This window comes from Arvicanthis niloticus, chromosome 26 (genome assembly GCF_011762505.2).
Source record: "Arvicanthis niloticus isolate mArvNil1 chromosome 26, mArvNil1.pat.X, whole genome shotgun sequence".
Lineage (NCBI taxonomy): Eukaryota > Metazoa > Chordata > Mammalia > Rodentia > Muridae > Arvicanthis > Arvicanthis niloticus.
The window spans coordinates 35,886,908-35,913,165 of NC_133434.1; the positions used below are offsets into that span (position 1 = coordinate 35,886,908).

The following is a 26,258-nucleotide window of genomic DNA, read 5'->3' on the forward strand; positions in this document are numbered from 1 at the left end:
GTTGTTCTTTAAAACTGAATGTGATTTTGATGTTGCACCTTGCCTATTTTATCGTTCAGTAAAGTTGGCAGATGTAGAAGTGTTTTTAAACAGTTATGAAGCACAGGTTGAGAGTGGCAGCACTGCTTAACTTAGCTATCTGCCCCTTAAAAGGTACCGTTGAGTTCAGCTTGTAAAAATCCTACTGTTATACAGAAAACTAGCAACAGGGATTTCATTCTGGCGAAGGGCTCCAATTACACAGTCTTAAACTGAGAGCAGATACTGCCACCTAGACACACTCTGATGCCACAGTTAACTTCACATTGGCTTTCCCTACTGTGTAAAAACGAGAACAAATAATAAGGGCTTGGTACACTGTGATAGAGTGGATGATAATCATTTAAAACTGGTTTCGTTTATTTTGGGAGAAGAAGACACTTGTGTTTTGACAAATAGTGATCGCTCTGGTTTTAGTGTTTTAAATCCAGAAGCTAAGTGCCTTTTGAAAGGAGGAGAAAACTTATAAAACACAAGAAAGCAAGAGTGACTCACACAGTCGTGAATTCACGGAGAAGCAGAAGCAGTCGTGGGCCAAAACCTGCCTCTGGCTTCTTTTTCTTCCCCCTTGCGGCTACTTTGGGAGGAGGAAGGAATTCTTAGCACAGAAAACACCAGTAGGTTTAAGTTTAATGAGTAAAATAATGTTGCATAATAAACACGATTTTAAAGACTATTACATTACAATTTGTTCTGATTTACCTCTTGGCAAACAAAGCAATCTAACTTCCCCACTTGTATGCTAATTGTAAAGCAATCTTTCTTTCTTGCTCTGGACAGGTATCCAGAGTCACACTGGTTTTGAGTGTATCTCGACAGGCTCGTACAGGGTTTCTTCTTCCTCTTTGCGCCGTTTTTCTCCTACATAGATCATTTTATTTTCTTCTGTTACTCCTAAAATGGTTTCAATATCATTAATGGTAGTCTGTGAACAACAATAAAAACAATATTACTTTTAAAATAAAAAAAATACATTACTTTAAAGACTTCTTATAACGTTCACCCCTCAAACATTTTCCCCTTTTCAGAGTTCAGTGTAGTTTAGGTCAGTTCTACTCAGAATGTGTTCCACTCACCGGCACCCATCCCACCCATACATCACTGGTTGTTAGACTTGCTGATGTAAGTTTAAAAACTGAGCTAGAACTCAAAATTTTTATGTTCTAGAATTTTATGAGTCTAATGATGAAAACATTAGGTTTGTATTTTACACACTTTAAGGGTTTTTTTTTTTTTACTCCATTTTTCTAGTCAATTTGGTGTAGCTAATAAAAAGCATTAATCTGTGATGGGTCAGAAAACAAACATATTCTTCAGTAGATAATTTGAGAAGTCCTGGCTAAGGCACTTTAAAAAGAGGGCTAGTAGAGTGAGAGAATTTACTTTCATTGTCTTCTGGGAACAAAATTGACCTCTTCCCATTTTTCTTTATGTGTACTAAGGCATTGTCTACATAATATGAGACATACCTTCGTAATATAGAATTCAGTAGGCATGCCTACTGTGTACTCCATAGCATTTTTGTCACCCCAAATAGGGACCCTGTACCCATTAGCAGTGTTCCCCGTTCCGTCCTTTTCCTAAGCCCCTGGCAACCACTCCTGTCTATGGAACTTGCTTTGCTTACTTCATATAATGGAATCATATAGGACTTATCTTTCTGTGACTAGTTTCTTTCACTTAGAACAATATCATCAACATTCATCTATGTTGTAGTATACACTGTCAGTACTTCATTCCTTTTATGGTTGAACAATATTCCACAATATTCTATTATATGACTATTATCCATATAATAAAATGGAATTCACTATTTTCTCACTTGACATACATTTGGGTTGTTTACATTTTCTTAGTTATGAATCATGCTTCAATGAACTTTAATGTATACATTATATATATATATATATAAAATATATTCTTGTATAAGAATAGAGTTATTGGATCATATGGTAATTTTATGTTTACTTAATTGAGGGATTACCCAACTCTTTTACAACAATATGTGAAGGTTCCAGTTTCTACCCATTTTTCCAAAATCCTTGCAAATGTTTGTTACTTTTTTTCTTTTTGATTATAGACATTTTAGCTAGGTATTGTATGTTGCCATGGTTTTGATTTGCATTTCATTAATGACTTACGATGTTTAACATTTATTCATACATTGGCCACACACGCGCGCGCACACACACACACACACACACACACACACACACTTTGAAGACATTTCTATTCAAGTTCTTTACTTTCACAAGCCTTCCTATTATTGTCTTATAAGAGTATTTTTATATACCCTGGATACTACAGGCTTCTCAAATCTTTACTTTGCACACGTTTTACCATATTCTATATTTTCATAATTTGTTTTTATGTTAGTCGCTTCTGCTTTAAGCATCACAGTTAATAAGCTACAGCTAATACAAAGTCATAGAGTTGTGCACATGTGTTTCCTTCTAAGCATTAGATAGTTTTAACTCTTAAATGTTGGTTGCTGACCCATCTTAAGTAATTTTTGGAAAGGGTATCTAAGAGAAGTCCAACATTATTTGTAGCTTTTGTTTGTTCCAACACCTTATATTAATCAAGACTATTTTTCTTCCACTGAATTATTTTAGTACTCTTAGAAATTAATTGGTCATAAAGTATGGGTTTGTTTCTGTTATTCCCATTTCATCCTATTATGAATACATACATGTGTAGTTTATTTAGCTTTGGAGCCAACTTTGGAGGCTGAACGAGCAAGATTGGGTACCTCTATCCTCTCGCCCCTTAGCTGCATCACATCAGAACAGATGGCACCATGGGAATTCACTCATAGTGAGTCAGGAAGCCCAGAAACTGGAGAGAGGCCAATCTTGTGCTTTTGCAAGGACTAAATAGCATTCTGTGGGAATTGCATCTGTGTCTTCTAACAGGATTCCCTGATGAATTCCCCACTAGTTCATACCACCCCTCATCCTGGGGAACTGGAGACCAAGCTTCCACACATGAGCCACTGGGATGTACACTAGAACGGAATCAAACCACTGCAGGTCTCTTGGTAACTGAGCAGTGATGAAGCACTGGACCTTGTGGAGGGAGGCACATTCTTGGGCCCCACCATCCCAAACCAAAGATTCTGCTTTTGTTAATTTAGGTAGAGCCCAGGAATTGGTTGTCTTAGGAAGATGAAAGTCTAGTGTGGACTCTGGTAAAGGAACACAAATTACTTTTTAAAATTACCAACTCTTAAGTTCAAATTGACTTTGCCTATTACTTGGTTTCTTAAAAAAGAGAGATACTGGTGGTCAGTAGATAGAAAGGGTGGGCTTGTCCTTGAACTTTGCAGTGTGAAAGTTCAGAAGCACCAGTTTGCTCTAATTTGTTCATTTTAGAGAAAATAAATTATTAATTAATTAACTAACTCATGTCAAATCTTCTCAGTCATGATATGCAAAAACCAATGATCAGTGCCTTAGGTCTTAAATCATTTTGAAGAGTGAAACATTGTTATTAAAGGGGTTAAACCCTAACTTAAGTAAAAAAAAAAAAATATGAAGTTTTCCTTGAGCTTTCTATTTAAGAGAACAACAACATGCAATTTCCCATTTGAGTCCTCACATATATGTGATTCATTTAAACATGGCAAAGGCCTAGGCTGGAAGTTGTATTAAAAACTTGCTTATCAGGACAGGTCATCAGCTCTTTTCAGCAGTTGTCTTCTGCATTCTAGAATTTGGGAGATTTTGGATCTTTAGACGCTTAAAAAGCTTTAAAAGGCTAATGGTGAAGGTCCACCTCACTTTGGAGAAATGGGATGGGTGCATGTCCCACAGAGATGCTGGGATTTTTCTTCTGCTTCTCTTTAACACACACTGTTCTTTGGTCTGAGAGTCTGGTTTTAGAATCTAGGCTCCCCAGGAATCACTAACCAGACATGAATTATGTGAAGTACAAGTACATCATAAATGAGTTACAGTCTAGATTTTGGTTCCATTGTGACGTTTCAGCTTCACCTCCAACATCAGAGAGCTCTGTTGTCTCATGAATCTGGCTTTCAAAATGGCAGCGAGTTAAAGCGAGTCTACTATATTTCAAAGAAAAAGTTTCAAACTATTAAATTTAACTAACGGGTTCAGTGGGAACCTTACAAAATTGACCCTGCTCATTGTAAAATATGTACTGCTTATAAGAAAAAAAAAATAAAGATGGTTTAGCACTTGTTTACAATACAGCATGAGGTATTTTCAGCCCTTGTATAGAAATTAACCAGGATCGTTAGTTAATTAACACCTCACCTTAAAATTGGTCTCGCCTTGCATATTAGGTGCTGATATTTCTTGATGGATGATGAAGAGATTGCGAGCAAAGGTCATGAGGACCCCCTGGAGATCCACACCGATTGTTCTGTTAATGATATCCAAACAAATGAGTTTCCCAGCAATTCTCCTCACATGCTTAAAAACAATCGCCCTCTCATTTGTGTGGCTGGTGATGGAATTTAATGAGTATTTTCAATCTCACAAGGTGGCAATCTTCAGGGAGATATGAAAGATGAGGCTCCATTTTAACTTGTCAACAGAAAGGATTTGTGTAATAAATATTTTTTATTAATCAACTTAGCAGAATATAGCAATAAGTTGAGTCATTTCTAGTAAAAGCCTACTACTATGTTAGGACAGCAGTGCTGATTTTGAAAACAATCATTGGTAAAGGCCGTGCGTGTCTGACGTTTGCATCTCTGGCTTCTGGAAGCATGTCTGAGCTTTATTTTATTTTCAATTTCATGTGAACAAGTAATTTCTGCTACTTATGGGTAGCTCATGTTCAAAGACACATGTTCCCATTCATGAACAGCTGCTGTCATTCTGTACCATTTATACCAAGGCCAGAGAACATGTCAAGCAAGTAGATTATTGTGTGGTTTTGTTTTGTTTTGTCTTGTCTTTTGAGACAGGGTTTCTCTGTGTAGCCCTGGCTGTCCTGGAACTCACTCTGTAGACCAGGCTGGCCTCGAACTCAGAAATCCACCTGCCTCTGCCTCCCGAGTGCTGGGATTAAAGGTGATTATTGTGTGTTTTAATGTGAGAACATTCAGAGAGCTTTCTGGCTATTTTTTAGACTTTATCAAAGGGAAAGCAAAACTGGAAGAGTGTATGGGTTGTTGTTATTGTTGTTGTTATTATTATTTCATATAGAGTCTCATTACATAGCCCCGACTGGACAGAGATCTGCCTGTCCTGTGTAGGGATTAAAGGCATGTATCATGATGTCCGGCATGAGTGGATTAATTTTTAATAAGTGTTACTTCCTAAGGGAGATAACACTTAAAGGAGATGCACCTTTTAGGTCAACTGCAAAATGAAGATAGTGGAGGAAACTGCATCTACAGTCATCTCCTGAAAACAAGCCCTAAAACCAAAGCCTCAGGGCACCTAAAACTGGAGTTTAGCTGTTTTTGTTGTTTGTTTGTTTGTTTGTTTGTTTGTTTGTTTTGTCTTGCTACTGGCTAACTGTGGAAGCTCCTTAACTCTGGGTCTTCATCTCCTTTTTCTACCAATGAATGGCTTGAACTAAAACCGTGATTCTGAGCTTTTTGAGTTACGTTCCCCAAATCCAAGGACAGGCCCACCCCTTCTATAAACAACTATTAGAAAATAAATTTCTTTTAAGAAGATAAATAATCTGGGTCTCATGAGTGGGTCTCATGCCTTTAATCCTGACACTTGGGAGGCAGAGACAGGCCGATCTCTTGAGTTCCAGGCTGGCCTGGTCACATTACATAGTGGGTTCTATAAACAAACAAAGAAGTAAATCATATCAAAATCAACTCCAGACTGAGTGATTTTGCAAAGTTATTTGTATTTTATTACCAAAATTAGAGCAAGATCCTGGGTTCTTAGGGTAACAGATTTCTGGGATCTACCAAAATAAACAAAACCAAGATCTGGGGTTGGGTGGCTAAGAACGCCTGGCTTCAATAAACTTCTTTGGCATTTTTCATGTATACATGAGATCCATTTTAAAAAATTGTAGGTATGTGTGTAAATGTATGGTATTTTGTCTATAATAGTTAAAATGCCTTCTTTCAAATTTTTAGAATTTTCTTCATATTCCCCTTCCTTGTAATTTCTCCTCCAATTTTATATCTTCCAGAACTATCTCAGAATAAATGGAGTTGTGGTGAAGTTATCTCAGAAAAGCCAAACATGTCTACTCTGTAGAGTCATTTCCTCTTGAAGTCTCTCACACTTTTCCTAGAAGGGTGACTGACTGCCGCTCTACACCTGGCATGACATGATTTCAGTAATGCCAAACAAAGCCCATCCATCTCCTAAAAAGCCTCAATTAAAGTCCTGTAGAAAATTAAGGCTTATTTTTTTCTGTATAATTGTATAAAATGAGACCGTCTCCTGGATACTTCCTTCTAAGTAACCTATTCTTAACTGCCTGTATTCACAGCTTAGTGCAGTTCCCTTTGTGTAGCTGTCAGTCTACCTCTTCATCCAGGTAGAGCAAGTGAGGATTCAAGGACATCTTCACTTGTGTCTAATATTCAGAAAAAGTAAATCAGCAATTTTTACAAGCATAAACAATTATGTACCTTAATGATGAAAGCCCAATAACTGGGTTCCCTCTGCAAAGCTGCCACTAACTGTAACTTTAGTGAACTAAAATCTAGGGTGAGGATTACTGCATAGATAGATGACCGGCTTTGGGACCCGGGCAAGTCACGTGTCTTCTCTAAGCCTGTTTCTGACCTATAATAACGACCAAGTTCCTTCCCTGCTCTAACATTCTCTAGCTGGTGACTGCAGTAAGGAATGAGAAAATGAAGGGACATACAACATCATAGACAAGGCAGAGCATCTGAAGTCTATGTCAATGGAGCCTTTTCAGTAGAATGTGTGAGTAGCCGTGACTCCATAAGAAGCAGGAACAGTCCACTGACAAGACCATTTCTGCAGCTGAAGCTGGGGTGCAGGTCAAGGCCCAGGGTCAGCCCCCCCCCCCCTTATGACTTTCAGACTGTTTGTTTACTCTTGGTGGTTGAAATTTTCCTAATGATGTGAGCTGGTTGCCTCAGATGACCTGTTTCTACCCACGTGAATCCTAGGTGTGGGTTTGGCCTGCCACCCTGTCCAGTGTGCATGAGGGCTTATCTAGTTGCAGCCTGAGGGCACCTTGCCCTTTGTTGTTCATCATTCACACCAGCTGGTGGACAGTAAGAGTTCATATCTCCGTGTTCTGATTTTTAGGTCTTGTATGTGCCTGAGCCTTTTTACTTGGAGCTTGCATCTCTCCCATTTAATTAGATTCCTACTCTGGAAAAATGCTAAGTTTTAAAATTAGCTTGCCAATATCAAATCCACTTGGTCACGTTGTTTGCCTAGTCACAGTAATTGCCTTTTTGCCTTTGCATTGCTTCTGACCTAGCACACTGTACTGGCACATCTGTAGAGTGCAAACATCTATGTTAGGATTCAGAGCAAGGAGGGAGCTGAGGGATAGGATATCACTGGGAAGCAGAAGGCAGCTCCTTTCTTAGCCCCTGTTAGATATAAATACCGGGGCAGATGAAACGAATGCATGTTTGAGTGGATATTATAAATAGAGGTTTCATTTCTGGTATCACAGCGCTGGATTAAACTGTAGCCACATTCTATCTCCACAGGGGAAGAAAGAGCATCTCCACATGCAGAGGCATCAATGTGGGGAATGGCTCTGCCATGGGAACTCTGTTCAGCATACACATTCTCTGAGAAGATTGCACCCAAGCCCAAACTGGCTCCAGCCCTACTTTTTAGAAGAACATCTGCCCCGGTCACGGGAGTACTATTCTAAGCATGCCAGAATGACAACTAGCTTTTCACAACTGGGTCATCTGAACTGGCTTCCTATGAATAAGATTTGAGCCTTATAGGTGTATATGTGTGTAAGCTTATGTTAAATGTAGAATCCTACCTCATGATTGTGGATAACTATGTTTAAAAACCTGACGCCACCATCTACAGGTACTTTGTGAAGTACTTGAGGCTCTAAATAAAACAAGATAGACTCCTGGTAAATAAGCATTCTGATTAAAATTCAAGAGCACCACCAATCTTGTTGGTTGATAGAGACATTTCTTAAGCTTATTACATCTTATAGACATAAGTCATACTTACAACATGCCCAACTTGTATCTCTTCAGAGATTCATATAATATAAAAACAGTTCCTTGTCTGTCCTGTAAGGTTTCAGTGAGAAGAAAAAAAATAGCATTTTTACATAGGAAACAAAGACAACACAGTGTACCACAGGTAACAAGACGGATAAGAATTGAAATCCAGAGCTACCATTAAGCACCATGTAAAGGGACTGCCCCCAGAAAAGGGAGACAGTATGCTCTAGTGTGGCACTTTTATTTAGCAGTATGTTCCTTATAACACCTACATTAGAATCCTCTATTGCACCTCTTAAGATGGGATCTTCACAGACATCATCTAAGCTCAGAATCCCTGGACTTTGCCTTTTAGGTTCTTCTTAGCTGATTATTATATCAAAAATTGAAAAACACTGTTATAAGAGCAATCCATATGTGTGTGTGTATATATATGTATGTATATATATATGTATGTATATATGTATACACACACATATATATACATATATATGTATATGTGTATATATACACACATATATAATATATATGTATATGTGTATATATGTATATATACACACATATATATACATATATATATGTGTGTATATATACATATACATACATATACATATGTATATATACATATATACATATGGAGAGAGAGAGAGATGTGTGTGTGTGTAAAAGAATTTGATAGGGAGATAGCTCAAGTGGTTAAGTGCCTATCTTACAAGCATGAAGATCAAAGGTTGATATCAAGAACCCACATATTATAAAAGCTGGTTGAAGGGGCACACTAATGACCCTAGCACTGGTATATAGAGGCAAGTTGATCCCTGGGGCTTGCCGGCTAGCCAGCCTAGCCTAATTGATGAGTTCCAGGTTAGTGAGAGACTGAGGAATGATAGACAAGGTTGTCTGTCCTCTGACCGCCACAATCACCTAGCCACACGTGTCCATGCATGTACTTGTATGCACACACATGAACATGTGTGCACATATATACACAAAAGAATTTGAGTTTCAGTGGAAAAAATCACATGTATAACATACCCTACTACTTTATCACATAGATTTTGTAAGACATTTTATAGCTCTGCAAGTGATGGTTTAAAATACTATCTCTGTTGGTTTGAAGGAGAATGGTCCTCATAGGCTCATATGCTTGAATGTTTGGTTCCAAGTTGTTGGAACTCTTTTGGGAAGGATTAGGAAGTATGGCCTTATTGGGGAGTTATGAGTTATGTCACTAGGGATGGGATTTAAGCAATCTCTCTTGCCCTTTTTATCCCCTCCCCCCCCCCACTTCCTGCTTGTGGATCAGATGTAAGTTCTCAGCTACTATTTCCAGCTCCATGCCTGCCCATGGCTGTGTTTCCCTCTGTGATGGTCATGGCTCACTCTCTCAAGCTGTAAGCAAGACCTTAATTAAATATTTTCTTTTGTAAGTGTTGCCTTGGTCATGGTATCTCTTTATAGCAATAGAACAGTAACTAAGGCAGAAAAGAAGTTGGTACCAGGGAGTGGTGCATTGCTGTGACAGGCCTTACCACGTGGGTTGTTGGAAGAATGTGGACTTTGGGACTTTATATAAGAAAAAAATAAAAAATAGGGCTTAACAGCCATCCTAATAGAAACATGGAAGACAGTAGGGCTGAGAGCAATGTGAACTGTGGAGGCCCAGCTTAAGAGGCTTCAGGGGGAACAATATTAGTAATTGAGCTAGAGACTTCTTGTGATGTTTTAATTAAAAAAAAAAAAAGGCTTCTTTTACTTTTCTCCCCCCCTTTTCTCCCCCCCCCCAAAAAAAAGGAAAAAAAAGAAAATCCACTGGAAGCTAAATTGAAGAGTTTTGGACTAATATCTTGGCAGAAGAGATTTCAAGACAATCTAATATCGACCATGTCCTGTGGTTATTAGTGATTACTCTTATGCAGATCTGTAAAGAAGAACAAACAGTAAAAAGAATTACAAAATATACAGTTTGAGAAGAAAAAGAACACTAGGAAATTAAATGTTGGAACTTGGTTTGTGTTGGAAGAGATAAGAAGAACTAGAATAAAGGGAGTAGTTCCCTGAAGGGTGAGACCTCACCAAGCTAAGCTTCCACCTTAACAAAGGAAATGCCTAAGGAATCCTTTCCTAAAGCAATGGTTCTCTTCCTAATGCTGCAACCGTTTAACACAGTTCCTCACGTTGTGGTGACGCCAACCATAACATTATTTTTATTGCTACTTTATAACTATAACTTTGCTACTGTTAGGAATTGCAATGTAAATATCTGATTTGCAGGATTGTCTTCAACCCACAGGTTGAGAACCACTGTCCTAAATCACAAGAAAGCTTATGTAACAAAAGAAAGCATCAGCAGATCAAAGCTTAGGCAAGTGTAATTCAAAGAGGGGCCAAGTTCTACCCATGGACGCAGACAACTCAGCAACATCAGCCTATGGTTCTGGCTTTAGAGTCAAGAAGCACACAGGAGTAAAGGGGCTGTGAAATCTTTCTCCAAGGTTAAGGAAAGCAGCTGAGGCGAGGTGTTATAGCAGAGGGGTCTCTGCATGGAGATCCAAGAGGCCATTGCATGAAGTTGTGAAGGTGAAGCTCGGATTGGGTTGGAGACTCCAAGATTTTGAGGATGCCAGGTCGATGAGGTATCTGCAAGGAGAACTGCAAACTAGGAGTAGAATCAGCCCAAAAGAGAGAAGTATGTCTCAGTCAGCAAAACCGGAAGGAATGGGAGATCCAAAGAGTTATCTAATCCCTTTGACATCAGACACAGAGCTACAGGATTCGGAGTTTGTCCTGCTGGAGTCAGTCTTGGGTTTAGTGTTTCCTCACTATGCCTCCTTCCCTTGCTTTTGGGATGCTAATGTATATTTGGTGCCATTGTATGTTGTAAGTCTCTCTCTGCCTCTTGTTTGTGGATCAGATGTGAGCTTTCAGCTACTGCTTTCACCACCGTGCCTGCTGGCTCACTGCCATGTTCTCCACCGTGATGGTGTGGACTCAGCCTCTGAAACTCCAAACAAAACCAAACTAGATGTTTTTTTTTTCCCCCCTATAAGTTGCCTTGGTCATGGCATCTCTTCAGAGGAAAAGAACAGTAGTTAAGACAAATAGTTTAAATTGAAGTTTAGCTTTTAATGTCTGCAGCATTCAAAAGTTTAGTGCAAAGCTTGAGAGAAAGATGGCTCAGTGGTTAAGAGTACACACTGTTCTTGTAGAAAACCTTGGTTCTGTTTACACCACTCACATCAGCTACTCACAACTGTATATAACTTCAGCTCCAGGGATCCAAGGGTCATCCTCTATCCTATGAGGGCACCCACACCGGGAATATATGCTACCCCAAAACATACCTACAAACAGATGCCGCACATATCCAAAATTACTAGACTCATGGGAACATAGCCACATAGCCACAGACACACACACACACACATAATTAGAAGTAAAGCTAAAAACTCAGCTTAGTTCTTCTGTACCAGCTCTCTCAGCCTCCTCTTCTAGCCCATCTCCATGCCTGTCTGTCATCTGCTGGCTCATCATAGAAGCACGTCACAGGCACAGCATTTGTCTGGGATCCAGAGAATGTAACAACAACCAAAGTATAGAACATCTACCCAACAAAGACTAGATATAGACACCAAGAAACACCTTAAACATCATAACTTGAGATACAAAGATAGCAGTGCAAAACACAAAATTGAAGGGCCAAAACAACATGCCTCCTCTGTAAGTCTTTAACCCTAATGCAGTAGACCCTGAGAAATGCAATATTAGTGAAACACAAGACGAAGACTTCAAATAGCAATTATGAATGTGTTCAAGGACCTTAAAGAGGATATGAAGAAATCCCTTAATGAAATCTGTGAAAACACAGAGTTCAATGAGAGAATGAAAGTAAAACAGAAAAATAAAAACATTAAAGAAAAGCCAGGCTGTAATTGAGAATTGTAGGATGTCAAACAGAACCCTCAGAGGTAAGCCTTACCAACAGACTATGAGCCATAGAAGAAAGAATCCCAAGTGCTGAAGGTAAGATTAAAAAATAATTAATAGCTCTGTTAAAAAAAATAAAGTTAAAAGTAAAAAACAGTTCAGGCACAAAACATCCAGGAAATATGGGACACTACAAAAAGACAAAATTTCTGAATAATAAGGATAAAGGAAGAAGAAGAAAGCCATGACATAAAAAATATTTTTAAAAATAGATAGAAAATTTCGCTAGTTTAAAGAAGGAGGTACCTATAAGGTAAACGAAGTATATAGAACACCAAAATGACAGGACCAGAGAAGAAATTCCCCACAATACATAATAATCAAAACACTACATGTAAGCCGGGCAGTGGTGGCGGCACACGCCTTTAATCCCAGCACTTGGGAGGCAGAGGCAGGTGGATTTCTGAATTCGAGGCCAGCCTGGTCTACAGAGTGAGTTCCAGGACAGCCAGGGCTACACAGAGAAACCCTGTCTCAAAAAACCAAACCAAACCAACCAACCAATCAACCAATCAACCAACCAAACAAACAAAAAACACTACATGTATAGAGTAAAGAAAGGCTATTAAAAGCTGCAAAGAAAAACAAGGAAGTAACATATAAAGGCAGACCCATTAGGTAACACATGGATTCTCAGTGGAGACTGAGAGCCAGAAGGCCTGTGAGGAAGTTCTGCAAATTCTGAGAGACCACAGATGTCAGCCCACACTACGATTCCCAGCAGACTATCAATTATAATCAATAGAGAAAGAAAAACATTCCACGATAAAACCAAATTTAAACAGTTTTTATCTAGCAGTCCATCTCTACAGAAGGCACTAGAAGGAAACCTTCGGTCTGAAGAGGTAACCACACCCAAGAAGACACAAGGAATAAATATAATCTTAGAACAGTAAATCAAAAGAGGGAGGAAAAGCAAAATGTCAGGAATAAATAAAAATTGCTCACTGAGAACTCTACATATCAATGGTCTCAATTCCTCCAATAAAAAAACACTGGAGGTTTGAATATGCTTGGCCTACGGGAAGTGCTACTGTTAGGAGGTGTGGCCTTGTTGGAGGAAGTGCATCACTGTGAGCGTGGGCTTTGAGTGGTCCCAATGCTCAATCTCTGCCCCTTGCAGGAGATAGTCAGATCAAGACGCAGAACTCTCAGTTCCTTCTCCAGCACCATGTCTGCTTAGATGCTGACATGCTTCCTGCCATGATGATAATGGACTGATCCTGTGAAACCATAAGACAGCCCCAAATAATTGTTGTCCCTTATAAGAATTGCCTCCATCATGGTGTCTCTTCACAGCAATGGAAACCCAAACTAAGACAGATACTGATGAACATACTGGACTAGAAAAAGGGATCTTTCTGCTGAATTCAAAGAAATACTTCACCATCAAGGATAGACAGCACCGCATGATAAAGGAATGAATAAAGTATTCCAAGAAAATAGATCCAAGAAACAAGTAGTTGTAGCCATTTTAATATCTGGCAAAATAGACTTCAAACCAGATCTAACCAGAAAAGATAGGGAAGGTACTCATCACAGGAAAAGTCCACCAAGAAGATATTGCAATTCTAAACATTTATGCTCCAAACACAAAACACAAGGGTACTCAAGTTCATAAAAGAAACATTACTATAGCTGAAAACACATATTGATCCTCACACAGCGATAGTGGGTGATTTTAGTATCCAATTCTTACCAATAGACGTTTCATTTAGACAAAAACTAAACAGAAACGCTGGAGCTCAATAACATCATAAATAGTTCTAGCCAACATTTACAGACATTGCCCTGAAGCACCAAGGAATATACCCGTTTCTTAGCTGCTCCTGGGACTTTCCCCTAAATTGAACACGTGCTTGCACACAAAGCAAGTCTCAACAGATATAAGGAAAGTGAAATAACACCATCCCGTAAGATCAGCATGGATTAAAGTCAGATAGCAACCACAAGAGAAAAAGCATGCAAACTTATGGAAACTGAACAACTCAGGCTGATGAAAAATGTGTCCAGTAGAACTCAAGAAGGATATTCCAGACTTTAGAATTGAATGAGAATGAAGACACAGCACATTCAACCCTATGGCAACAACGAATGTAGTTCTATGAATTCACAGCACTAAATGCTTACACCAAAAAAAAAAAAAAAAAAAAAATTTAGAGAGCCAGATGGTGGTGGCAGCGGCACACACATGCCTTTAGTCCCAGCACTCGGGAGGCAGAGACAGCAGATCTTTGATTTGGAGGCCAGCCTGGAGTACAGAATGAGTTCCAGGACAGCCAGGGCTATATAAGAAACCCCATCTCAAAAAAAAAAAAAATCACATACATACATACATACATACATACATACTACATACATAAATAGATAAATAAGTTAGGGAGATCTCAGATTAGTAACTTTGTGACACACATGAAAGATCTAGAGCGAGAAGAAAAAAAATAGCATCCCAAAAGTATAGACATCAAGAAATAATCAAACTCAGGGCTAAAATCAATGAAATCCGACCAACCAAACAAGCAATACAAAGAATCAACAAAACAAATAGTTGGTTATTTGAGAAAATCAACAGGATTGACAGATTTTTACCCAAATTAACTTAAAGACACAGAGAAGATCTAAATTAGCAAAATTAGAGATGAAAGGAGGACATTACTATAGACACGGAGGAAATAAAGAGAATCATGAGGACATACGTTAAAAACCTATACTCCACCAAACTGGAAAACTTACATTAGTGACTATCTTGACATATATAACATACCAAGGTTAAATAAAGATCAATAAGCAATTTAAACAGACCCACAGCCCCCAAATGAAATAGAAAGTAGTAATTAAAAGTTTCACAATGAAGACAAACAAAAGAATGAAGAACTCCAACGCCATACATATTTATTATAGCATTCTCCCAAATCTTCAAAAGAGAATTAATGCCAATACCCCTCAAATTATTTCATAAAATATAAACTGAAGGCACCTTTCCCAATTCTTCTTATGAGACCATATTATCCTGATACCAAAACCATACAAAGACCCAACAATAAAAGAAAATTATAAACCAATATTCCTTATGAATATGGATGCAAAAATTCTCAGTAAAATATTTCAAACTCAATCCAAGAACACATAAAAAAACTGCTCACCATGATGAAGCTGGCTTTATTCCAGAGATGCAGGAATAGTTCATCATATATAAGTCAATAAAAATGGTTTATGACATAAACAGACTGAAAGATGAAAACCAGATGATTATCTCATTAGATTCAGAAAAAAAAAATCTTTGACAAAACCCAACATCTCTTCATTATAAAAATCCTGGAGAAACTAGGGTACAAGGGACATACCTCGATAAGGACAACTTACAGTCAGCCCAATAGCCGACATCAACTTAAACAGGGAGAAACTTGAAATATTTCCAGTACAGTGAAAACAAGGCAAGAAGGCTGTTCACTCTCTGCATACTTACTCAATATAATACTTAAGGTGTAGACAAGTGAAGGACCTCAGGGGACACAAATAGAACAGGAAGAAGTCAAAGTATCCTTATTTGCAGGTGAAATGATTTTTATACAAAAAACCCTAAAAACTCCACCAGAAAACATCTACATCTGATAAACACTTTCAGCAAAGTAGCAAGATACAAAATTAACACACATTGTATATTAATTAGCCTTCAATATACAAACGACAGACTGAGAAAGAAATCAGTACCTTTCAAAATAGCCCCACCAAGACAACAACAACAACACAAAGCCTCGGAGATAGATCTAACCAAGCAAATGAAAGTCTTGTATACTAAAATCTTTAAGATATTAAAGAAATTGAAAGACACCAGAAGATGGGAAGATCTGCCATCCTCATGGCTATTTTAATACAGTGAAAATAGCCGTCCTACCAAAAGCAGTCTATAGATTCAACACAATCCCCATAAAATTTTCAATACAATTCTTTACAGAAATCGAAAGAATGCATTTTATATTCATATGTAAGTACAAAATGCCATAATAGCCGAAACAATTCTGAATAATGAACAAACAGCTGGAGGTATCACCATCCTAGATCTCAAGATGTACTATAGCTATGATAATGAAAACAGCATGGTTACTGATATTAAACACACATGTTCATCAATGGACTAGAATTGAAGACCCATATCATAAGTCAACACACAAGATTTTTGATGAGTTAAAAAAAAAATACACACTAGAGAAACAACAGCATCTTCAACAGATGGTTCTGGCTTATGGTTGCATGTAGAAGAATGCAAATATTTATCATCCTGCACAAAACTCAACTCCAAATGGAACTGGAGCAGTGACCTATCCACAAAATATACCGGTAAAATAGTGGCACAAATATTATGGGAGTGAACCAATCACGTTCTGATTCCAGTCCATTAAATGGAACTGATTCTACTAAAATGGCCAAGAACCCGAGTCTAGATAGGTCATGTCCCTAGGAAGACCTGATATTATTCCACTAAAGGAATAGAGCAATACAATGACTCCTGGTAACGTGCTGATATAGCTGCAGAACTGTGCCTCACTGTGCCATTTTCAGAGAAGCATCTTGCAGTAGGTGGGAGCTACACACATAGACCCCCAAACGGACAATGTACAGAGTGACAGACTTTGGAGCCAGTCAATCCTAAAGGCGTCTTCATCAAAGTCCTCCCCTCGTGTCTCAGGGAGCTATGTGGAAGAGGAGGGGGGGAAATGATCCTAAGAGCCAGAGGTGATGGATGACACCAATGAAGCACACAACTGGAGTGACGCACACATGAACTTACAGAGACTGTGGCAGCAAGCATAAGGCCTACACAGGTTCACGCCAGACAGGGTCCCAGTACCGGGAATGGAGAGTGGCCATGAACTCCCCATTCCCGTCTAAGAAGGTATCTGCAATTGGTAGCAGCTGGCAAAGAAAAATTTTCCAAAGGAATGGCACTGGGTGGGTACAGTAAGCACATCTTGGTGCAGGCCCCATTCCCAGGACTAGTTGGTCAATATAAAATGAACTTAGTGGTACTTTATAGGCCTTTTGTCTTATTTTGCTTTGTTTAGGCATTTTTGTCTTATCAATCTTTTGTTCGTTTTGTTGTTTTGTTCAAGATAGGGTTTCTCTGTCTAATAGCCTTGGCTGTCCTGGACTCAATTTGTAGACTACTGGCCTCGAACTCACAGAGATCTGCCTGCCTCTGCCTCCCAGAGTTCTGGGATTAAAGGCAGGTGCCATCTTGCCTGGCTGTCTTACCGGTTCTTTACTTGTCTATTTTGATTTTCATTTTTTGTGGGGGTTTTGGTGTTTGTTTGCTTGCTTGTTTTTAGTATGTTTATTTTCCCTTTTGTTTTTGTACGCTTTTTAAAAAGAGAGGGAGAAAGAAAAAGGAACACAAAGTTGAGTGGGCAGGAAGGTGGGAGGGGGATTGGGAAGGGGAAAAACCATGGTCAAAATATATGCATAAAAAGTCTTTCAATAAAAAGTTAAATAAGTTTAAAAAATGGTTAGTGCCAACATGTAACTATCTCGATAGTTTTATGCTGATTATATTGAGATAAAATGTTTTAATATATTGGATTTATGAGTGTATATATTAAAATTAATATATTGCCTTGCCTACTTTTTCACATTTAAAATCTATAGTGAAGCAAATGTAAGTATCTGTGGTTCACATGTTTTACTGGACAATTCTAGGACTCTATTACTATTAACCTGAGTATAGCAAATCACTTCAAATCAGTGGTTTTTACTTCAGAATTTTATTTCTCTCTTTTGTTCAAAAAAGTCCATGTCACCTGGAATGTAATTCCCAATCAGAAAAAAATTCATAGGCTTCTCATTCCAAGGTTTTGTGGGATATTTATTGATGTTTTTCTTTTTTTCTGGGAATTAATACTTAGGTAACAGATCTTTTCTTCCATGGTTTAAAATATTGATTTGATCATTGCGTACCATGTCACTGCTTACCACCAAGTCAATATCAAACTTGTAGATTTTGCTTGAGGACACCTTTCCCTTGATACTAATTCCTGTGCCAACCAGGTAGGCTGGCTATGCTTCCCTGTTTGAGAAACAGTTGCTGGTTGTTTCTAGCACCAGAAGCTGTATTTCTTGTTCATGTTCTTCTTCCATATGGGTGGTGCGTGTCTCTGACCCCTGTGAGTACCCTCAGAAACCAGACTGTTAGAGTGAGCTGATGGGATGGGCTTGAAAGAATACAGCAACTCACATGTTCACCTCTGCTCATATCTCACCTGTCAAAACAATTTACACAGCTATGCCTAACTTTGGGGAAGCAGTGAGGATGCGTACGTAGTTCTGTTATGTGCCTGGAAAGGGGAGAACCAGAGTGTTTGTAAACAATCCTAATGCTTCCCACCATGGCAGTATCTAGGCCAGAGAAAATGATTGTTGCTGGTTGTGGGGCTATATAAGGTCGTGGCACACTGCCTGTGGATGTGTGATACAGCCCCCCCCTCACACTGCTGCAGAAGGTAAACATGATGCTTTTCTTCATATGGCTTGAGTTACAACTTCATTTCATTAAGAAACCAGTTTAGGCATTCTGGAGCATTACAGAAATACCAAGAGTGAGTCCCACCAAGTTACCTACAAACTCAGCAACCTATCTTTCTAATATTCACCAAGAAACATAAGCTCAGTGATCTGACTCTCCCCACATTCAATTCTGGACAAGAAACAAAAAACATAAGCACCACTGAGATTCTGTGATGATAATGGGAAGAAACCCAAGTTGGATGAGGACATAACAGGAGTCTGTTTACGTGGCTTGCTTTTCCTGGAAAAAGAGCCCACTTTAAATTCAACCAAAAGCAAAAACAGGTAACACAGGTTACACTTGGATTTCAGTAAATGGCTTCCTTTTTATTCTCAGTATAAGCTAAAGAGATAATGAAATCCTAGGAAGCCAATATTAAACACAGTCCCTTTGTAAGTAGAGGCAGGCATAGAGGCTGCAGAGGAGGTTGCTTCTGCAGCCGAGGCACTGAGACAGAACACACTTTTGAAATGGATCTCAGAATTCTTTCCTTAGGCTGGGAATCATATTTTAGTTAAAGGGAAGCAGTTCTTAAGAGGAAAAGACACACATGGGAGAAAGCTGTGTACAGCTCCATAGCATTCTTGGCTGCACAATCATGGGAAAATCTTACTGTGGTGTAATGGAAACAACACATCCTTACAGCACGGGCCTGCAGAAGGAATGAGATGCTGGAGTGAAAACACTCACTTGGCCAGCATGCGGTCAGTGCTCTACAGTCGCTCACGTGGCCAGCACGCGGTCAGTGCTCCACAGTGCTGCCCCACCATCTATCTCCCTTCCTGAGAGAAGTCTGTCAAGACAGGAAGAAGGGCCACAAGTCATGAAGAATGCCTGTAGTCCAGGAAGTAAGCAGGTGAAGAAGGAAGATGACCATGAATCTAAGACCAGACTAAGATTCAGAGCAAGGTCTTGTCTCAGAAAACCAAAAGATAAAAGATGTGGGGGGGGAGGGTCAGGAGGGGGAAGTGGAAGAGGAGGAGGAAGGGGAAAGGGAAGAGGAAAGAAAAGAAAGGAAAAGGAATGGTTGTAGAAAGTTCTTACTAGGGATACATTTCTGCATTAATGTTTCAAGTCAAGAAATATGAGAGCCCATTTCAGAAAAAAATCAGGCAATAATACAGCTGGGAAATTTGTAAAATACCAACATGGTCAGATGATTCTCTCTTCCTTCAGCATTCTCTCTCTGTCTCTGTGCTTGTCTCTGTCTCTGTCTGTCTGTCTGTCTGTCTGTCTCTCTCTCTCTCTCTCACACACACACACACACACACACACACACACACACACACATTGTGTGTTGCCCCTAATCCATATATATGTGTGTAGATATGATATATTTGTCTCTCTATATTTATATTATATATAATTATATACCATATATAATTATATATTATATAAAATATTATATATAATTATATATAAATATATATTTATAGATCCATAAATATTTATATTTTTATTTTCTTTCCAGTTATCTTCTCTGCTTTCTCCAAACAGGTTATTTTATCTTTCCTTTGCTTCTGGTTCTGTTTTTCTTTTTTGTGTTGTTTCGTTACTCTGTTGCCTCAGTCCATATTTCTCTTCACCCTTTTCTCTCTCATCCTTTGTAAGTTATTGAACATGAGGAAACCTGAGGGTGAGTCTGGGGATCTGTGATGGCTGTCTCTGGTCCCTCTCTATTCATCCTTCCCATAGCTTTCCCTAGCAAGGCTCCTGACCCTGGCTGGACCACCATACCATGGCAACACAGTTTCCGTATAAAATCTGCTCTTAGCTGTAGTGTCATCACCAATGAGGTTTATCATTGCTAATTAAGAACTTTCCCTAATACCCTGCCGTGACAACCTGCATTACACTCGGCATCCGCATCTTTTTTTTTTTTTTTTCAGTCTCTACAGAGATTGAATTTAAAAAGAAAAGAAAAAGAAGTGTATCCAATCACTCGAGAAGCAAGAGGTGTAAATAACTCCTGTTGGGCTTTACTTTTCTCGAAAGTATTAGAACTCTAATCAAGTGCAAAGCCTTTAACTCAAGAATAAACACATTTCAAGTAGTAGAAAGTGATAAAGTGTGTTTTGTTTTGGGCTTTGAGACGTCCCTGCCAAATATGCTGATTTACAAAACATATTCTGTTTTGATGCTTTAGAAAAATAGATTAGCTAAGCTACCTTGTGGTACATGGGAATGTTTCAGTCTCATCAGTTTGGGACAAAAAACTAATTCTGAAGGGATTGTGCGCAGCCGATGTGACAAGCTCAGGTAAATCAGCTCATTCTGGCTTTTTCATTCTTTCTGCATTTCATCAGATTTAATGTAATCTGCAAAGCAATGTCAACTCCACTGTATATGCTTACGCCAGCACAGGTCACGCTAACCAAAGGTCCTCATGGTCTTCACAATGCCTTGCCAGCTTGCTGGGGTCGCCAAGTGTCATCCCTGTTCACAATTCATATTGTGCTTCAAGTTTGAATGGCTTCAAAAGGCCCCCAAAAAGTTGATTCTTGAAGACAATATTGGTTCTCAAGTAATAAAACTGAAAACTCATATACATTAGGCTGTGCATGTGGCTCACTGGCAGACTGCTTGCCTAAAAATAGTATATATTAAATTGTATCTTCACAAATCAAAACATGCAGTTAAGTTGTACCTGTATGGTTATCATGTCATTATTAGTGGGCAGTGAATTTATTTTTATGTTGTTGCTGTGATATGTTGGGTTGGCTCGAATAGGTATTGTGTCACATAGTGTCTTAGAACATCCTGGTGTGTCAGAAATTTGAAAATATGTGTCCAAGTGGAAAAATAGGAAATTATTTTTTCAGAGTCACATGAGTTGCTGGACACAAACGGGAGGTCCTGGTTTGGAAATAGCCCCTTGTATTTCATATGCCCCATGAAGCTAAGTTAGGATGAAGCAGCTGCACAGTGCCAAAAGTGGGGATGCTGCCTCTTTAAAAAGTAATCGGAACTTCTTAAAAGAAATCATCATATAAAGCGGTGGAATGATAAGGACTTAATTTTGTTGTTCCCTAGCTTGTATTTCAAAGAAAACATTTAAGTGACTATATTGGAAAGAGGACCTTTACGGGGGTGACTGGTTAAATGAAGTCATAAGAGCAGAGCCCTGATCCTTTAGATCCTTGGTGTCCTTATACAAAAGGCTTCACCTCCCCTGGTGACAGAGGGGAGGATATTACATGTGGGCAATGAATTTGTTTTTATATTGTTGATGTGATATGTTGGCTTTGCTCAAGTAGGTACTGGTCATGTAGTGTCTGAGAATACCCTAGAGTGTCAGAGATTGTGTGTTTGTGTGTGTGTGTTGAGTCTCTCTGTCTCTCTCTGCCTCTGTGTCTGTGTTTGTGTCTGTGTTTCTCTCTGTGTCTCTGTCTCTGTCTCTCTGTCTCTCTGTCTCTCTCTGTCTGTGTGTGTGTGTGTGTGTGTGTGTGTTTGTGTGTTATGGGCATAAGATAAAGAGAGCAGTCCACAGACAAACAAATAGGCCCCCTTACCAGAAGCCAAATCTACCAGTGGTTTGATCTTGGACTTCCACCCTCCAATTGTGAGAAAACAGTACTTTGTGTCCTATTTGAGAAGACCAAGGGGCTATTTCTTAGCAAGCGGCAGTGAGTAGGCTCTGGAGGCTCAGGCATGCCTGTTGCAGGATCAAGAAGTGCCTCCGAGGTACTTCTAAGTCTGGTAACCTGAGCTAGTGCTCTATGATGTGGTTGTGTAAGTCTGCAGAGGAAAGGAACTTTCCAGGACTAAGTCCTGCCCCTGTTGTGCAGGTTCCTGCCCTGTACAATATCTGACCTTCCTCTGAATACACCCACCCCATCTTAAAGAACATCTCTTTGAAAGAGTAGCAGTTTGTTAACCACCGAGTCCTGCTCATATCGATGGGGAACTATGACTATTACACCTCATACCTCAAGGTCATAGCCAATGCCATGGGCCTTACACATCTGGAGGAAGACGTAATAGAAGATCAGTGAGAGATTGTCATGCCTCAGCTGGGTGGACATCACTGCATAGCGACTGGTTTCTGGTGCCTAGAAAAGCCACAACTGAAAGTTAGACTCTAAAAAAAAATTCTAAATCAAATTTTAACTTTACAGTTATAGAGTCACAGAAAAATTACTAGATCACACAGAAGTGTTTGTCCTGCTACAGCTGCACTGCTATTAATATATTGCATTGCTTTGGAACATTTGTCACAACTAGGGACCCAAACTGCTGCGTCGCTATCACCTACCTTGAATTGATACTTTATTTGAATATCATTGGTTTTTTCCCCCATTTCCTCTTTCCTGTTTCAGGGTCCCATCTCATATTCAGTGTCATATTACATTCAGTCCTTATGTTCCTGTTATATCCATTTTCTCATGTTCCTCGGGGCTCTCACACTTTTTCAGATGCCCATGTTTTTGATGAACTTGATGACTTTGAGGAACACTAGTTAGTAATTTCTTAAAATTCCTATTCCTCCCCCCCCCCCACCATGTTCTTCTCGTGATTGGACTGGAGTAGTATGTTTTTGAAAGAGAAAGGCCACATATATAAACCAGAGTCTTCATCGTCTCAGACCAAGGGGTCTGTGTTAATTGCATTTTGGATGCCATTTCCTAAAGCTCGCATGTTAGGAAGGACGAGGAAACCATTAGAAGGTAGGATTCTGTGGAAGACCGTTAGGGCGTTGAAGACATGCCCTCAAAAGGGATTGCAGGGATGGTTGTCTATTTTAGTTTCTGTTTCACTCCTGGGGTCATCTTTCCGTCATTGCAACCTGTCACCCCCACCAGATGCCCAAGGTAATGGGCCAATTCACCAAAGTGTGGAACCTCCAAACTGTAAGTTAAATAATCCTCCTGTCTTACAGCTATTATCTTAAAGCGACCAACACATTGTCCACGTTTTAACAAACAGCAGTCCCTTCCATGATGGACTTTATAGAAGTAGTCACTTCAGCATTTCCAACACCCCCTTTCCTCCAGGGAGCCAATTTTGGAACTAACTGCATTTTGTGTTGGTAAACTTCTATGTTTAAATGTTTTTTTTTTTTTTATTAGCAGATGTTAATTATATACATAAATGGGTTTCACTGTGGTATTTTCATACATGTACATGATGGATTTCAACTGTATTCACCTATCCTTGTCCCCTGCTCCTTGCTGTGACCTCCTTCCTCTCCCTAAGTAGCCCGTACTTTTCATGCTGCTCACTTCATTTTGCACACCCGTCACTTGCAGCTGTCCCAGCAACTGGCTATCGAAGGCCCAGAGAGTTCTACTTGTATATTTCTTAAAACGTTTAAAATTTAATCTGCAAAAACTAAAGGATTAGATGCCGGCAGCTTTGCAGCGCACCGGTTATGACGTGTTATACCTGTCTTGGACAATCGGCTGTTTCTGTGAGAGAACTGGGAATCTGGAGGCCTGCATACAGAAGCATGACCAGCTTTAGATTGGTAGAAGAGGAATGTTGCTGGCCCAGGTCTTTAACTTAGGGGTACCACAGATGCTTGGACTTCTGCAATGACTTGAAACAGGAGAAGTCAAAAGAAATGCTGGCACGTAGCTGCTTTGGGGTTCCTGGAGATCTGTAGGCAGACCTCAGGCTCTGAGGGACTGAGATGATCAAGTGGCCATCAGAGAATAGATATCATTATTCTTCTGTAAGTCATCCACAGTGTTTCTTCCTGCTCCCTCTTCCTCTCTCTCTTTGGTACATATGTCCAAACTCCACAGTCATCTTTTGTAACATGTCTCCCTTCCATGTGGCCTTCCTTCCATCAACATTTATATCAAACCCTACATGTCAAGCATTCCTGACAGTACCATTGATTAAGATGCTTCCCCTAACAAATGTTAGGCCTTCCCAGGCTAAAGCAATTTGAGTCAATATTGCCATTAGGATTGTCCCACCTGTATTGACTAAAGCATTTTTATTTTTAAGAGACACACAAAAACATAAAACAAACATTTTTGCTTATCAGTGAGGTACCATGAAATGTTTGACACAAGTATGCATTTCACAATATTTAAATCAGGTTAAGCATTTTTTTTATCTCCTCAAACATCACTTCTTTGTGGTAAAAATGTTCAAAACTTCTGTTGTTTTTTTTTTTCTTTTTTAATGTGCAGTACATAACTGCTGCCATGTTGCACAATATTGTGGTGAACAGAGCCAGTTCAGGGTAGGTCTGGATCAGCTGGCTCGGCTTTACCATGCCAGGCCATGTAGTGCACCTGCCTTCATAGTGAAGGCTTGGGAGCCTTTGCACATGGATGTGAAATAACAAACACACTGGAATTTACTGCGGTGGCTAAGCATGTAATTGTGTGGTAATTACCATGAATTTACAAGGTAATTTTTGTTATTTTCGTCTTCTAAACTTATCTTATGCTACCTTAGTATGTAAATAAGCACAACCAACAATATGCCACAATCAGTGAGAGAGGCAGGAGAGTTCCTGGAAGTAGATTGCCCTCCATACTTCTTGATCATAAAGCACAACAAAACAGGTCATAGCCCAACAGAATGTGACTGCCGGATGTCAGTAAGACCAGGTTTCTTGGTGAAAACAGACCTCCCAACCCTGAGTGTAAAATGCATGAAGAATCAGAGAAAAAAAAAAAAGCGCCAATTTGTTGTGGTAAATCTCTCGCCCATTGGAAGTCCATAGAAGAAAAGACACAAGTCAATAAGTATCAAATGAATACTGCATGCCTAGATTGGGCAGATTTACCATTAAAGTACACTATTCCCCGGCTATGAGAGTTCTTAACAACTTGGGGTTTCCTAGGTCTTCTTCGTCTTCTCTCAGGCTATTGATTGGCTAGATCTCTTAGTTGCCGATTCTTTTCCACTATCGAAACACTCTAGCCCATGACTTTAGTACTAGGAATCCTGGAGATGAGGAACAAGCAGAATTCCACAGTGGGCAGGGCATATGTAGTCAGGAACTCTGCGGTTCAAAACCTGTGAGGCCGTTGGCCGTCTGTGTGATCCTGAATTTAACATTTAACTTCTGAACTTGACAGTGTACCACCTAGCACTGTCTGAAATCTGGTAAATAGTATCTACTGTTTTTGTCTCTATTCCTTTGAAAGGATTTTAGACCATAAATAAGTATAATTACCTACACTGTCCCTTTTTCCACCAGTACCACGTGTCTCCAGATTCTGATCGTCACCACAAGATTCACTGTTCCCTCAAAGCAGGTTGCTCACTATCAGTCTCCTACTCAAGTCCTCAGGCTCGTTTCATTGCCTTCAGGCTGAAATCCAGAGCCTAGCTTAGTGGGCAGACTCTTCCGGAGTCTCGGTGCACTGCTCTAACCTCTGCCTTCTGATGCTTCTAAGGGAACCACAGGTCTTTTCAGACATTCTCTTCTTCGCTGCTGGAGGCCTTCCCTTCTCATCTACTCACCGACCTCCCTAGAAAGGCCAAGTTCCATGTGTCTTTAAGGAGCCTCCTGACGTCCCTACCAGGCCGCCGTCCTCTCTCTGGAGCAGTCACTCTCATGAC

The 26,258-nt window shown here is 39.5% G+C and overlaps 1 protein-coding gene across 6 annotated transcripts in view; it reads right to left on the reverse strand.

Annotated features, from left to right (window-relative positions):
• Positions 1-381: 381 nt before the first annotated feature.
• Positions 382-26,258, reverse strand: part of Iqch (IQ motif containing H) — a 182,362-nt gene continuing 156,485 nt past the window's right edge. For 5 of the 6 annotated variants that reach the window (XM_076925733.1, XM_076925735.1, XM_076925734.1 and 2 more), the window contains 4 exons: positions 22,658-22,780; positions 8,187-8,248; positions 4,317-4,425; positions 649-964 (listed from right to left, as the gene is read on the reverse strand). In XM_076925733.1, the coding sequence (XP_076781848.1) occupies positions 830-964; positions 4,317-4,425; positions 8,187-8,248; positions 22,658-22,780 (429 nt within the window). In that variant the 3' untranslated portion in view covers positions 649-829. Of the gene's footprint in view, positions 965-4,316; positions 4,426-8,186; positions 8,249-22,657; positions 22,781-26,258 lie in introns of all 6 variants that reach the window. The other variant, XM_076925732.1, reaches the window with a different exon arrangement.